Source organism: Panicum virgatum, chromosome 5K (assembly GCF_016808335.1).
Source record: "Panicum virgatum strain AP13 chromosome 5K, P.virgatum_v5, whole genome shotgun sequence".
Taxonomy (NCBI): Eukaryota; Viridiplantae; Streptophyta; class Magnoliopsida; order Poales; family Poaceae; genus Panicum; species Panicum virgatum.
The window spans coordinates 32546486-32561944 of record NC_053140.1 but is presented as its reverse complement, the minus strand read 5'-3'; the positions used below and the strand labels follow the sequence as shown (position 1 = coordinate 32561944).

The 15459-nt window shown below is 49.1% G+C and overlaps 1 protein-coding gene across 6 annotated transcripts in view; it reads left to right on the top strand.

Moving 5' to 3' along the window:
- LOC120707122 overlaps positions 1 to 15149 on the top strand; it is a 40796-nt gene extending 25647 nt beyond the window's left edge. For 5 of the 6 annotated variants that reach the window (XM_039991916.1, XM_039991915.1, XM_039991914.1 and 2 more), the window contains exons 11-15: positions 6103 to 6149; positions 6517 to 6720; positions 6792 to 6857; positions 13702 to 14155; positions 14248 to 15149. In XM_039991916.1, the coding sequence (XP_039847850.1) occupies positions 6103 to 6149; positions 6517 to 6720; positions 6792 to 6857; positions 13702 to 14155; positions 14248 to 14901 (1425 nt within the window). In that variant the 3' untranslated portion in view covers positions 14902 to 15149. The remainder of the gene's footprint in view (positions 1 to 6102; positions 6150 to 6516; positions 6721 to 6791; positions 6858 to 13701; positions 14156 to 14247) is intronic. The other variant, XM_039991918.1, reaches the window with a different exon arrangement.
- Positions 15150 to 15459: the final 310 nt, after the last annotated feature.

Genomic DNA, 15459 nt, shown 5'->3' with positions numbered 1-15459 from the left:
ACTTCAAGGGACAAGGGTGGACTGGGCACGGGTGGACCTTGGAGCCCTGTAGTCGGGGAGAGTGACCCTATCCACAAGCCGGAAAGAAAGGTCAACGGTTGCTTAGAAGTGACTCGACGGTGCTTCAAGCGTGTGTGCTAGGTTATCCTTGCAAGGTTGAATTTCGATTCAGAATCGTCCGCCTCTCACGATGAAATGAGACTGCTTGATCCCTTTGCCACACAGAGTAATAAGAGCAACAATATTATTTATTAATCTTGATGTTTGCTTAGTTTTCTACCATGTTTGGATAGTAGTTGCTTACATAGAATGGTTAATCTACTAGAATCTTGAAAGCTAAAACTTGAAAGTAAGGATCTACTCTTTATTGCTTTTCAGCAAAAAGGAAAACCAGAGCCTCACAAACCTTGCATAGTCTAGCTATAGTGGGCTACTTATACCCGTTGACGGTTAAGTCTTGCTGAGTATTAGAATACTCAGCCTTGCTGTTGAAACCCTTTTTCAGGTACGAGTCTTGAGGACCAGGTCGCTAGTTTGACCTATCCCTGCTCTTTGCCTCCTGGCTGGTCCGTAGAGTGGGATTCGTCTTCGGCCGGCAATGACCATGGCGAGTGATACCTTGCTTGGGCTAGCTTGGTATACTTTTGCGACGTGTTGTAGCCATCGTTGTCTCTTTCCGCTGCTTTCAAACTCTGAAGTTAAAGTTATGGTTTGTATAACTGCTTTTTAAAGTTTGTACTTGTAATAATGTTTTAGAACTGGTTTGTAATCATTTTATGCCTGTGTTGTAAACTTGTGGTTGTAATATCTCTGGACTCGCCTTCGTGCGGGGTATGCTTGTTCGATCCGAGAACCGGTGGTTGTATCGGGACGTTACCCGACAGACCCAGAATTATTCCGTTTGAAGTGCGTTTGAGCTAATGTTGCCTTTATAGTGATGGCCTGCGCACTTGAGCCGGAATAATTTAGGCGGTTCTGCCACACCGCTCCAGCAGCACCGGCGCCTCCTCCAGTGGCACTGGTGGTGGCCAGATGGCCCCTCCCAAGCCTGGTGGCGGCTCTGGCAACATGAAGAAGGGCGGCTGGAAGGCTAATGGTGGCGGCAACGACAGTGGCGCCAGCGGCGGCTGCGCACGGCAGCCTGGCAACAGCGGCGCCTCCTCCTACAGCGCCCCCAGCCCTACCGCCCCATGGCCCCCTGGATTTGTTACAATCCTTGGGCGCCCTAGGGGCCGTATCCGACCCAGGGTCCTGCAGCTGGCGCCTGGCGTCCTGGCATCCTTGGCGCTGCTCCTCAGGGGCAGAACGCCTTCGCACTAGTCCAGGTGTCCTCGCTGACACCTATGTGGGACCAGGCCGGTCTCATCGCCGCCATCAATCATATGGCGCTCTAGAACCAGGCTTCCTGAGTCATGGACTCTGGTGCTTCATCACACATGAGCACCACAGATGGTGTACTACTTGTCAGACCCGGGGCAGCGGGATTGTTCATAGGCGTGGAATATTCTAGAGTAAGGGATAGCGCATGGATGTACCTTACCTTTCTTGTAACTACTCGTATGGTAGTAGGACTAGTTGATGTACATGAAAACATCTCAACACCTAAGATAATACAAACAACCACACAGGGCACGTAGGGTATTACGTTCCGGCGGCCTGAACCTGTCTAAATTTTTGTGTTCCTTACACCATCGCGTTCTGATCTTGGCGAGTCTGTGCCTACAATCAATCTCCTCGGGGTATACCTCGAAGAGTTTGGCGGTTAAACACCGACAGTTGGCACGCCAGGTAGGGGCCTCCGCCGACGATCATCGGAAGAAGTTTATGGCACCGCTTGACAACAATGTGATGCCCGCCAAAGGCACCACCTTCTACGTCGGCTCCTGTGTTTTCATCGCTGATGGCTCAAGTGGCTTTCACAGTCATCTGATTGACCCCAGCGCACCGAAAACATCTGAAGCCACACGACATCGTGAAGTCGACAACTTCGTTGACCAACTCGACGTGATCCATCTCCTAGTTCACATCAAGGAAGTCCGTGATTAACCTGATTTCGACGTAACCACACCTAAAAATCTTTCCAAATTGGAAGAGGACCTGGACAACCTCTTGGAAATTACCAGACAGGAAGCCATCGTTGACTGGGAGGCTCCCACGTATGAATTACATCAAGACCCTGTCCAAGATCACATAGAGCTCGCAAGCAACACGGTTTCACCCGTTACGATCGAGAATTACTTGAAAGATCTAATGGCAATCCCTCGGCCGCGAGTAGACAACTCCGAACTACTCGATGGCATCGACCGTGTTTCTGATAGCATTACAGACTGGATCAACATTGTAGAGTCATATCTCCGCAAAAGAAAATCAAGCATCAAACATGAGAAAACTAGTCCCCAACCGAAACACACGGGCGACATCTTCTCAGGACTTGATCGCATTGATGATAAAATTGCCTACTGCATTAAACTTGCGGGGGAGACACTCAATTCAGGAAGTTCTAATGAATAGGAAGAACCCGGGTTTATCAACCCATGGGCAACCAAGGAATACAACCCACGAAGTTCTCCTACGGGTCGTATTTCCCTTGAACCTAAGGTGATCCACTCATTAGAATCCCCCAGGGAAGATATCTTCCCAAAATTATCAGAGATCGATCGCGATCAAGCGTTCATTGAGTACCTCGATGAGCTTGACGGACCAATCCCTGATGATGAGCTTGTCGAGTGGTCGGATGATATCAATCTTTTTATGGAAGGATTGTCAAATCCTGATAAACTCGAAGAACTTTGGGAGAATCAAAAGCTAAGAAGCTATGGGATGAATCTCAATCTAGATTGCCAAGCCGACTGGATGGACACCTTGCAAGCTCGCATCAGTCAGATGACTCCGTGCAGATCGAAGACTACATGAGTCGCTGGTGTAACATCATCCACCAACCCACCCCCAATGTTTAGATTCCCCCATCACCCACTCCTGTCCTAGGAGAGCATGAGACATTTCTACGTCCTAATTGCTCACCAAGAGAACTTGAAAATCTATGAAAGTATAACAACTTCATGAATGATCTCTCTGTTCAAGTGGAAGGAGGATGGGTGCCACCAGATACCCTCCCGCACGATGAAGACTCTCCGACACACCCTCGGATCATCCACCCGTACGAATCCTTTCCATACAGGGTCAAAAACCAGTTCCTACTCCAACTCGGAAAGGAATCAGGGAGTTCAAACCTTGAGGGAAGGAGTCCCTAAAAGGGTTCGAATACCTTATAACACCGCATGCGACTCGGAAAAGAAGCTGGAGCCCAACCCGGACACCTCTATTCGCAACCCTCAAAAGGACCCCTTTGGAGACCAAAGAAACAGAGCAAGCAGCGAGATAGCTAGTATCCAGAAGACACGGAACTCCCCTTTCAAGAAGGTCTTTCGCTTCAAGGAGAAGACGACCAGAAGATCCGTAGCCTCGATCGCCAGTGCCACCTCTTCCTTCCTTGGGATGTACTCCGCGTCAGGTATGTCGGCCGAGCTCCCTGCTTCCTGGGTGGTACATGCACATGCATGTTGCATGCATGCCATGCTCCATTTTCCTTGCAACTTGAGCTTGCGTGTGGCAGAGGTCTAGCTCTGGATCACATGACCAAGTAACCCTGTGAGACAGTGACAATCATTTATTGCCCTGTCCTTGGGATAGCCATAGCTTGGGCCATTTAATGCTGGTGCCGTCCTTCCTTCTAACCGAAGGAAGCTCGCCTGTGTCCCGGGGTCCTCCACGGCGCCATCCTGGGGTGGTGAGCAGTACCCCGGGATCCTCCGAGCTGCACCCCGGGACATGGGGTTAGGTGGGCCTGATCCCGGGGTGGGGAGTAGCACCCCGGGATCATCCGAGCCACACCCCAGAACGTGAGATTAGGTGGGCCCATCTCGTAGATTATTTCTTCGTGCATCTTGTTGGTCGAGTCTCCAAAAATCGTCTGCTAAGGGTACCCCCGTTCCCTATACGCCGACAGAAGCCCCTGGGCCCATGCCTGACCGTATAACCTGAAGATCAGGTGTGGGGCCAATCTTTCCTCTGTGGTGGTGGATGGAGCCTCGAATGCCATTCTTTTTTAGCAAGACCGGCATCAGTCTTGTGTGGGTGTCAGCCTATTGTGACCGGCGTCGTCTTCGTACGACACTTCCGGGGGGGAGGGGGGTAGAGCCTCACTGTTGTCGGCGGAGCTCATGCGAGGGCGGAGTGCTCTCGGTGGCGGACGGAGATCGCGCACGGCAGAGCGCTCGCGGCGGCTTCTTGTACCGTATACAAAGGCTGATTTTCGCTACCTCCATAATGCTTGGTTGGGTTATGAAACACCTGTATCGAGTCAAGTGTCTACAAGTTTTTCTCCAATACAAGGGTCGATTTTCGCTACCCCCATAATGTTTGGTTGGGTTATGAAACACCTGTATCGAGTCGAGTGTCTACAAGTTTCTTATCGAATACAAGGGCCGTTTTTCGGTACCCCTATAATGATGGACGGACATGTCCCCTTGAGTTAGCGTGGGAAACGCATGACTCAAGTAGATGGCACGAGGGCTTTGTTCGCCTGGAAGTGGTTGGCGATGGTGACCCAAAGCTCCCGTGTCGTCTGGTTGCCGGCCATGGTGAAGTCGAGGACGTCCTCGGTGACAGAGCCATACAGCCAGCTGCGGACAGCGCTGTTGGCCTCGATCCATGCATCAGTGCACAGATCAGGGGGAGGGGTGCCGTTGATGTGACGCAAGAGGCTGAACTTGCTGCACATGGCCTCGAAGAAGTTGCTTCACTTGGTGTAGTTGGAGGAGCGGAGTTCCAACTTGATGGGGACGTGCGCCTGGATGGAGACGGCGGCGTAGGCGGCCATTGTAGTCAGCGGAGGCGCAAAGTCGTCGGATAAGAGGGCAGCGATGCCGTTGAGGAAGGAATCGCTGTCGTCGATGGTGTCACCGGCGTTGGTAGAGGCGCTGCTGACATAAGACATCGACAGATTGATCTGTTGAGGGGAGGGGCACCCTAGGGGGGCGGAGCACGCAACAAGGGAGGGGCTGCGTGCGAGAGGTGGTGGCCGGTGGTGTGGGTGGCACCCTAGGGTAGGGCGCAGGGAAGGGGGGAGGCGCCCTATGGTTAGGGTGTAGGGGAGGGTTGGTGCCGATGGAGGAATCCCGGAGGAGAGCGAGGCGCACGGCAGGGCAAGAAGAAGGTCCGGACTCGTGATACCATGTAGAGAATTGGAAAAACACCACACACCCTAAGGAGGGGGTGACCTCTATTATATATTGTCGTATGACTTGGAGTACAAGTAAACTCAATACAAGAAAATACAACAATATATCTCTAATACAATAGAAACTCTATATTCATTGCAATCACAATTTGTTTTAGTATAGATATTTGAGTTGAAGTACTATTATTTCCTCATTCTGCATTGTGCACTTTAAAAAGATTCGACATTTATTTATTTTTTTCTCAAACATGGTATCAAACATATTTTTTCCCAAAGTTGTTAACAAATCATAAGTTTCCTAAGGAGTTTCTTTGTTTTCCACTGGGTTAAGGGATTATTTGTATTCCAATGGGTTTTGTGCCATTTTGTGATCAGCCACACATAACACAGAAGTGAGCTCTGCTTTATCATGCTTGGTGTTACTAATTTGCTTTTGTTTGTGTAGGATATAGTTTGATCTTCTTTATAAAACATGCAAATCTTGTTTAATTTGACACTCTTTTTAAACTAATGAAACTCTCCTAAAACTAATGGTACTTTTTCTGCAAATTTCTGAGGATGTTATTGATATGTGTAAGATTGTGTACAATGCGTGGGATGTATTGCATTGAGCCTCTGAGGTGAATATATAGGAGTATGTGGCTTGGATATCCAGAGTTGCCAAATATACTTCAAAATGTGATCAGTTTTACTTCTGATATAGTGCTTCATTGTTGTTTCCCAAACAATAATGGTTCTACTTTGTTGAATAAGCTTGTTCACTTAGATTGGACTATTTGTCTATGTGATCAACTATTCAATTTAAAATGAAGTTTTGTAGTTTCCTTACAAGCCTAAACAGTTTAATTTAACTATTCTTGCAGGGTTCTCTCTGCGGACCACTCGTTCCCTCATTTCAATCTGCTGCATGGTATGGGTTCACTACACGCTGAGTAATTTGAGGGTGTTCTATAGTTGGAAAGTAACAAAATGTAGCAAATGCTTGTGCACTTGTTACTTTTTGTCTTTCCTTTTCTTCTTTACTGAGACACGTACTATACAAATACATAGGAGGCAGTTTATATATTTTGTGGGTGTAAGCTTTTTGTTTTCTAAACTATCAAACTATGGATTATTTTAATGCTACATTTGTAGGCTATATATATTCATTATGATCATGCTATATATAGGAGGAAAATAACAAAAAGTGGACATTCATGCATTGTTTGTATTCTTCTAGCTAATATATAATGTTTTCTAAACTTTTATTCTGATTTATCTTAATGCTACTTTTGTAGGCTGTACCTGTTCATTGCAATTATGTTTTTGCTAATTCCAAGATCTAGTCAGTTGCCAATAACAGATAACACAACAGAAATTTGCCCAGCACCATATATGCAGTTCAAGAGGCCTGCTCCTGTTTATGTGCCACGCCTGTTCAAGCCAGAGGATCTTGGATACAAAGAAATTCTGATGTTAGATAATACTTCTACGGCAAAAAGGTAATGTATATTTGCACTCAATTTTAGATTTTTTATTTTGAGAAATCATTAATTGTTTTGTTTTTCTCTAGCTATGCTCAACAATGGGCTTTAACACTTGGACCGACTATTTCATTCTTGGCAAACTTTGCTCCACTGTAAGTTGGAAACTGAATCTTTGTTTTTTTACTGAAAATTTTAGAGTAAATTTAACCCACACGATTATTGAAGTTATGTATTCAGACAATGACCATACAGACTATTAGTGAAATACAAGGTTTTGCTTTTAAATACCATTGCCAATATAAATTGTCTTCTGAAATATTATGCATATTCCCTTTTTAAATAGTGAAGTTTCATATGGCACTTCATAGGTTAGATTCCTTCTCTACTACAGTCAATGTTTTAATAACATAGTCATAGGAGATGGGTTCAAGTCTTAGTCCACTATGGTCGCGTGGTAATGCCTCTTAACATGTGAGACTCATTACCATAGGACTTGAACATCTAGTCATTCTCAACACGAGCTGCTGTTCAAAGAACACTCACATCAATCCACTTGCTGATATCGACACTTCAAGCTTGTGGATGTGTTGTTAGTAGGTAACCGTGTAACCACTACCTCGGTTCTTGCTTCCACCTGAGTCCTATACTTCGAAGATCAGAACTAGCCTTTAACCATGAGTGTTATTCATCATTCCCTACAGAACACCCTAAAATGTCACTTCTAAGAACCTACTCTTGGATGATAGATGTCAGTGAATGTCTTTATGCCCACTATACTACATGAAGCACAATGGTTAGTGGCATTAGGAACATCACTTCAAAGTTAGTGCTTGGGTTTCAAAATCCTTATGATCACCGTTGGTTCATCGGGATAGTTGGGAAAAAAAGAGAGATTATGCATGAGGGGGGAGACGTTAGTCTAGATGGGCAAGTGGTGGTCCAGAAGGATACGTTTCGGTATTTAGGATCGGTGTTACAAAAGGATGGCGACATTGATGAAGATGTTAGGCATAGAATTTCAGCTGGCTGGTTGAAATGGCGGCAAGCTTCTGGCATCCTTTGTGACAAGAGGGTGCCACAAAAGCTAAAAGGCAAATTCTATAGGACAGCAATTCGTCCGGCGATATTATACGGTGCTGAATGTTGGCCTACAAAAAGACGACATGTGCAGCAACTGAGTGTAGCAGAGATGCGGATGTTGCGGTGGTTTTGCGGGCACACAAGGAGGGATAGAGTCCGGAACGAAGTTATTCGGGATAGGGTCGGGGTGGCACCAATTGAGAAGAAACTTACTCAGCATCGGCTGAGATGGTTTGGACATGTCCAACGAAGGCCTCCTGAGGCGCCGGTGCGTAATGGGATCCTTGAGCTAGTCGATAATGTAAAGAGGGGTAGAGGTAGACCTAAACTGACGTGGGATGAGTCGGTTAAGAGAGATCTTAAGGATTGGAACATCTCTAAAGAGATAGCTTTGGATAGGAGCGCTTGGAGACTAGCTATCAATGTGCCTGAACCTTGAACTTATTTCTTTCGGGTTTCATCTCTAGCCTACCCCAACTTGCTTGGGAAAAAAGGCTATGTTGTTGTTGTTGTATGCATAGGTTGTATTTATGAGGAAGATGTGCCTTGACCTATATTAGAGAAGAGACCTATGCATGTATTCCTTGGGGGTAACTTGCTTCTGCTCTCTCTTACAGTTGGGTTTGCAACCGAGGTATCTACGGCAATTCTATTTTTGACCCTAGCTTGTGTATGGATAAACTTTGGGCCTCAGTCCCCAACAAAGTCCATTACTCATCAAAGCCAAACCTTATTAGAAGGTGTTACATCGCTTATATGAGCCTTATGTGCTGCACCAATAAGATCCACATCACTTGCACACATGTGCCAACATATACAATATCCTTTTTAATAGCCTTGTGAACGTCAAGCTCCAACAAAGTACAGTCTGCTGACCTTCTCACCATGGCAAGCCACTAGCTGCACCTGTAGGATAATAGAATTGGTCTTTAATGGATGATTGTATTGCATTAAGGCCCAAGCCGGTATATATTGGGTTACATGACTTGGGAGGGCAAACCTCTCTTACGGTATGGTAGAGTTCATATATGTTAGCGAGGCTATTAGTGGGCTTAGTGGGCTGGCCCTTGGGCCATGTGTCTAGCCAAGGCGGCCAGGGCTGCCATGTGGGTTTATAGTAATTGATCTTGATTAGTCAAGGATCTCCGTTGATTGGGTGTATTCTATAAACCCTAGATATCGATCCTTGCCTATATATTGTACCCTTGTACCCTCAATAATCAATCACCAATTTCCCAGGCCATATTTGCTTTCATGGTATCAAGAGTCCGAGTTCCTCGGATCCCCCTTCCGCTGTCCTAGCACGCCGGCTCCTTGCCGTGCAGTGCTTGCGCGCTGGCACCTCGCCGTGTTGCGCCTTCCTCCCCTCGCGCACTAGATCCCCTTCGTGCTGCGCCATGGACGGCACCCTACCGTCCTCTCCATACGTCGCACAGCCCGTCAATCCGGCGGACGTCGCTGCTGCCACCAAGGCCCAGGCGGACGCCGCCAAGGCCGCCGAGCAGGCCCGTGCTGATGTGCTCGCCCTCGTCAAGGCTGCGGAGGATGAGTTCCTCAAGGCAACGACGGACCGCGATGCAGCTGCCGTGCGGATCCAGGCCGCCCTGGATAGCGCCGCCGCTGCGCGCATGGCCGCCGGCGGCCCTCTGCCGCCGCCGTTGCCCCCCCGCCACCTCACGGTGGCGACAAGGACGAGTATGCCCCGCTGCAGCACGATCTTCACGACGCCATGCTGCTGCACAAGGCTGCCGCTGTCCTTAACCTCCACGCCCAGGCCGTCTTGATCCAGAACATCCGCAGCTTGATCCCGACTACCCTCGACATCAACTCCGGTAACTACGCTCGCTGGTGTGATCAGTTTCTGTTCACTGCCGGCAAGTTCTCTCTTTAGGATCACATTCTGCTCGACGCCCGCGCCCCTGCCTCCATGGACTAGGCTCGCATGGACTGCGTGGTCCAGTCCTGGATCGCCGGCACCCTCTCCGATGACCTTGCCGAAACCATCTCCAGCCGTGGCTCCACTGCTCGCGATCTTTGGGTTGCAGTGGAGGCGTAGTTTTTGGGGAACCGTGAGACACGCACGCTTCTCCTTGACGTCGAGTTCCATGGCTTCGCCCAGGGCGATCTCTTTGCCGCTGACTATTGTCGGCGCTTCAAGAAGAGGGCCGGTCAGCTCGCCGATCTTGGGCCCCCTGTTCCGGACCGCACGCTCGTCGTCAAAGTTCTTCGCGGCCTGAAAGAGCGCTTCACCAACATCGGCATCCATCTTCATCGTGGGCGCCCATTCCCGACCTTCAAGGAGGCCCAAGCTAAGCTCCTCCTCGAAGAGATGAACATAGCGCATTGGTCTCCTTCCACGCCGCCCGCGGCGTTTGTTGCATCGTCCGCCCCCAAGACGGCCACGAGCTCCTGGGGCGCCGGCCCTGGTGCTGCTCTTGCAGTGCCCAAGTCCAAGAACCGAAGGTCCAAGCGCGGGGGAGGCAAGGCGCTCGACGCCGGTGTTGCCTCTGGTGGTGGTTAGACCGTTGGTGCCAAGGCGGCTTCCACCCCCTGGCCGTCCTTCTGGAACCCGTGGACTGGGTCCATCCAGATGTGGCCCGGTCTGCGGCCTCCCCTAGTGTCGCTCCGTCGACGGCCACTGCAGCAGGCCCTGTTGGCTTAGCCGAGTCAGCAGCAGTAGCTCTAGCAGGCGCAGCATCAACCTCAGACCGCTGCACCGGTCCAGGACACCACTGGCCAGTGGGTCCCCTCCCCCCCGGGGTTCTACCATCCCATGGTTGGGACACCCTCCTGGGATCAGCAGTCCCTCATCTCCACCTTAAGCACTATGATGCTGAACCAGCAGTAGCCAAACAACGAGTGGTACTTCGACTCAGGTGCTATCTCTCACATGGCCTCTCATTCCGACATTCTTTCACATACTTCTCCCATGCGGTATCCTACTCCTACTTCTATTGTTGTCGGTAATGGTTCCTTGTTACCTGTCACTTCTACTGGCGCTACTGTTCTTCATCCATCCTTGTATCTTAATATTGTTCTGGTTTCCCCACAACTTATTAAGAATTTTATTTCTGTTCGCCAGTTCACTACCGACAATAATTGTTCTATTGAGTTTGACTAGTCTGGTTGTTCTGTGAAGGACCTTCAGTCTCGGAACGTGATCGTCAGGTGCAATAGCTCTGGGCCGCTGTATCCCCTTCGCCTTCCGGCTGCGCACTCCCTGGTTTCTTCCTCTGGGTCATCACTGTGGCATCGCCGCCTCGGTCATCCTGGACACGAGGCTCTCTCCAAGTTAGCGTCGTCCGGCCTACCAGCCTGCCGCCATGACACCGGCTCTTCGCTTTGTCACGCTTGTCAGCTCGGGCGCCATATGCGCCTTCCTTTTAGTACTTTAGTGTCTAGAGCGTCCAGTAATTTTGAACTTATACATTGTGACCTGTGGACATCTCCTGTTCTTAGTGTTTCTGGATACAAATACTATCTTGTTATACTTGACGATTGCTCTCATTATACCTGGACGTTCCTGCTAAAGCTGAAATCTGACGCCTTTTCTACGCTCACTCAATTTTTTGTCTACATGACTACTCAGTTTGGCTCCACAGTGAAGGCAATCCAGTGCGACAATGGCAAGGAGTTCGACAACTCCAGCTCTTGCACGTTCTTCCTCACCCACGGCATGCACCTCCGCATGTCCTGCCCCTACACTTCGTCTCAAAACGGTAAGGCTGAGCGCCTCATTCGTTCTCTCAACAATGTTGTGCGTTGCCTTCTGTTTCAGGCCTCCCTTCCGTCCTTCTACTGGGTCGAAGCCCTCCAGACAGCCTCCTACCTCCTCAACATTTTACCCACCAAGACACTTCGGTCCTCTGCGCCGCATGCAACTCTATTTGGCGCTGCGCCCTCCTACGACCACCTCCGTGTCTTTGGTTGCAAATGTTATCCCAACCTGTCTGCCACAGCCACCCATAAACTCTCCCCTCGATCCACCCTATGTGTCTTCCTGGGATACTCCGCTCACCATAAAGGATACTGCTGTCTCGATCTCTCTTCTAACAGAGTGATCATCTCTCGTCATGTCATCTTCGATGAGTCAGCCTTTCCTTTTGTTGAGCGCGGCTCCTCTCCCTCACCGGCGGATCTTGAGTTTTTGGATGCTACTGACTCTGTGCGAGCTCTCATTGGACCTGTGCATCGGCTTCTCCCTGCCGGACTTGGCAACCTCCCTCTCGCACACCACGTGCTGCTGCGCCTTTGGTGCTGCTCGACGCCACCCCGGCTAGTCCGGTAGCACATCCTGCGCTCCCAGCCGAGGTCCCGTCCTCTTCGTCACCCTTGGACGCGCCAGCACTGCCACGTGCGGCCCCCTTCGTTGCCGCACAGCCACGTGTGGCCCCGTCTACTTCGTCGCCCTCGGCCGCGCCTGCACAGCCACGTACGGTTTCGGCTTCCTCGGCGCGCAGTTCTCCCCCGGGCTTCCCGACCCCTGCCTCGCCGACCCCTGCGGGAGGGCTCCGCCTCGTCAGACCCCTGACCCCCGAGGGTGGGCTCCGTCTCACCCGACCCCCGGGCCCCGAGGGTGGGCTCCGCCTCGCCTGACCCCCGGCGGCCGAGGGTGGACTCCGCCTCGCCCCACCCCCGGCCCCCGCACCACGCGCGGCCTCGCCGACTCCCGCGTAGCCGACCCCCGCGCCACCGGCTCCGGTCGGCCGCATCATCCCGCAGGTGTACACCCATCGGCCTCATCCACTGCCGACCCCGACATCGCCTGCACCCTCATCCAGTGAGGCGTTGTCAAGCAGCACGGCTACTGCCCCAGCCGTACCACTGCCCAAGAGTGCCGTGGCGGTTCCTCTAGTCTCCAACCAGCATGCCATGGCAACGAGAGCCAAGAGTGGCTTTCGAGTGCCTGCCCTCTACCATGCTGCACCGCTCTTCGCCGTCCCGAAGACCTACCGTAGTGCTTTGGACGATCCCAATTGGCGAGCTGCTATGGTGGAAGAATATAATGCAGTGCTGGAGAATGACACTTGGGATCTTGTGCCTCGCCCTCCACGAGCCAATGTTGTCACTGGGAAGTGGATTTTCAAGCACAAGTTCAACGCCGACAGGCAGTTGCTGCATGAGCTCCACGCCCCTCTTCGCCGAGCTACGCTGGTGTATTGTGACAACATCAGTGCCGTCTACATGTCCTCCAACCCGGTTCAGCATCAGCGAACCAAGCATATCGAGATTGATCTACACTTCGTCTGGGAGCGAGTTTTCGTGGGTGATCTTCGTGTTCTTCATGTGCCTACCTCTTTGCAGTTTGCAGACATCTTCACCAAAGGACTCCCTTCTTCAATGTTCACGGAGTTTAGGACCAGTCTGAATGTGCACGGTGGCTGACGATCAGACTGCGGGGGCGTGTTAGCGAGGCTATTAGTGGGCTGGCCCTTGGGCCATGGCATCTAACCTAGGCGGCCAGGGCTGTCATGTGGGTTTATGGTAATTGATCTTGAATGGCAAGGATCTCCGTTGATTGGGTGTATTCTATAAACCCTAGATACTGATCCTTGCCTATATAATGTACTCTTGTACCCTCAATAATCAATCACCAATTTTCCGAGCCATATTTGCTTTCAATATACAATCCTAACCTACCTATTGTAGAGATATCCCAAATATACTCTAATAGCACCTCCAACCTTGCCCAATGTCTACCATGTCAAAGTTCGCTCCACCAAAGAAGAACACATATTGAGAGCGGGCTTGCAGCTTTCAACTTCAATTCCTTGACAACTAGCTAGCTTAATGAAGAATATTTCCTGTTTTCTTTTTCATGTTAGCTCAATGCAACATTATTACATGAAGCATATGACCATAGTTTTCAGTTGATTTGTTCGGATCCCTTATTCTTTTGTCTTCTGTTTTTTACAGAATAACCGCACATGGGATCAGTAATGTCGCTGCCAAAAACATACTGCTCCAAGGAATTTCCTGTCTCCTTTTTGCCCAAACGAACCTATCCTGGACTTTTTACCTGCACAATGATAGTGCAGGCACAGTGGTTTACTACTCAGCAATCTTTGCTGCTCTCTTGAACGCCTTCTGGTCTGTTTTCTTCTGGAAAAACTCAAGTCTTGATGCCAAGCAAACAATGCTTGCCCTTCTTGCGTGTGTTATCATGGGAACTATCAGCTATGCTTGCTTGCTTATGGCAGGTGTATTTGCTCTTATTTGTCTTCTGTGCGGCCATTTCTTCCGTATCAAATGCATGTGTCATGTCCAGAAATTTCATGGGTTTACATGCGCAATGTCTTTTTTAGGTTTAGGGGGTTCTCTATGCAGTCTATATGGAGTAGGTATTATTGGTCCGGTGACAATTCCTAAGGTAAGCATGCTGACAACATGGACTCTTTATTGATTAAAACAAACCAATTCTATAAAATACAAATATAATATGATGCATAATCAAATTTTCAGGTTTTTTCTGCAATTTCATTTGTTGTCCGTATGATTGATATACCCCTGCAAGTGTATTTCCGTTGTTGCATTGAACAAACTGAGACAACAGCTGTGGGTGAAGGAGATAAGCAGAGAAGAGAGCTTGCACTTAATGAGCCTTTGCTACATCCTGGTCCAAATATCTCACAAAACAATGTTGATGTTGATCGGATAGATGTGTTGGATGATGAGCAAAGTGAACTGTCCTTGGGTCTCAACGATGGTGACATGCATACCTCGACAGATACTCCTAGAAGCTCTGCATTGTCAGGACATTCATCTGGGAGCATCTCAGACTCCAGTACTGAAGCTGGCTCACAGGCGGAGACAAGTATGGCACAGGCAGAAAGGAATGGAAGAACTGATGTTGCATCGGAAGATGTGATTCCAAGTTCATTTGAGCAGGCATACGGGGTTGAAGACTGTGAAGCAGCTCCTTCAGAGTTTAATGGTCATGAGACAATGGAGACGAGATCAGTGCAGGCGAACATGGATGGAAGTATTGAGGTTGCATCAATACAGAATATATCAAATTCAGTCAAGCAAGCATCAGATGGCAAAGACTCTGGATTGGCTCATTCTGAGCTTACCACAAGGATGCCTGGAAAGTTAGAAAATGATAATAAGAATTAAGAACCCATCCGTGGCCTAATGAAATGTACTTCACAGCATTGGTTGATTGTACTCAATCTTGTTTAGTATGTGGCAGTACTTAGCTTCCACATCATAATGTTGGTTACTATCTCCATCTAGTGCGTGCTGATACTTCAACTAATCTGCTTATCTGGTTATATGTGTGGCTCTGAACACGTTAATTAATTACAGAATGGTACTATGTATATATTTTCCAGTTAGCCAACTTCTGTCTGCTTTTGCACAAAGGTCTGGTCCTATCTCCTTTGGTCGCCCATGTTCGACCTCCTGGTTTGATTACTGTACTTATGTATGTTTGATGTTCATTGTAACAGTTTAATTTTGGACCATTGGCACTTTCGCCATGCTTTTTTTTGTTTGAAATTATAGCAAGAGATCATTCACTTGGGTTACAAGCTTTAAAGTTTTACAAATCTAGGCAGCACTTGCCTGACATTAACCTTAAAGTATCAGTCACGATCGTCAGGAATATATAATTCGAATAAATTCAATTCTCGACTCTTTGTTCGCTTGACCCTCACTGTTATGCCGCAGTCT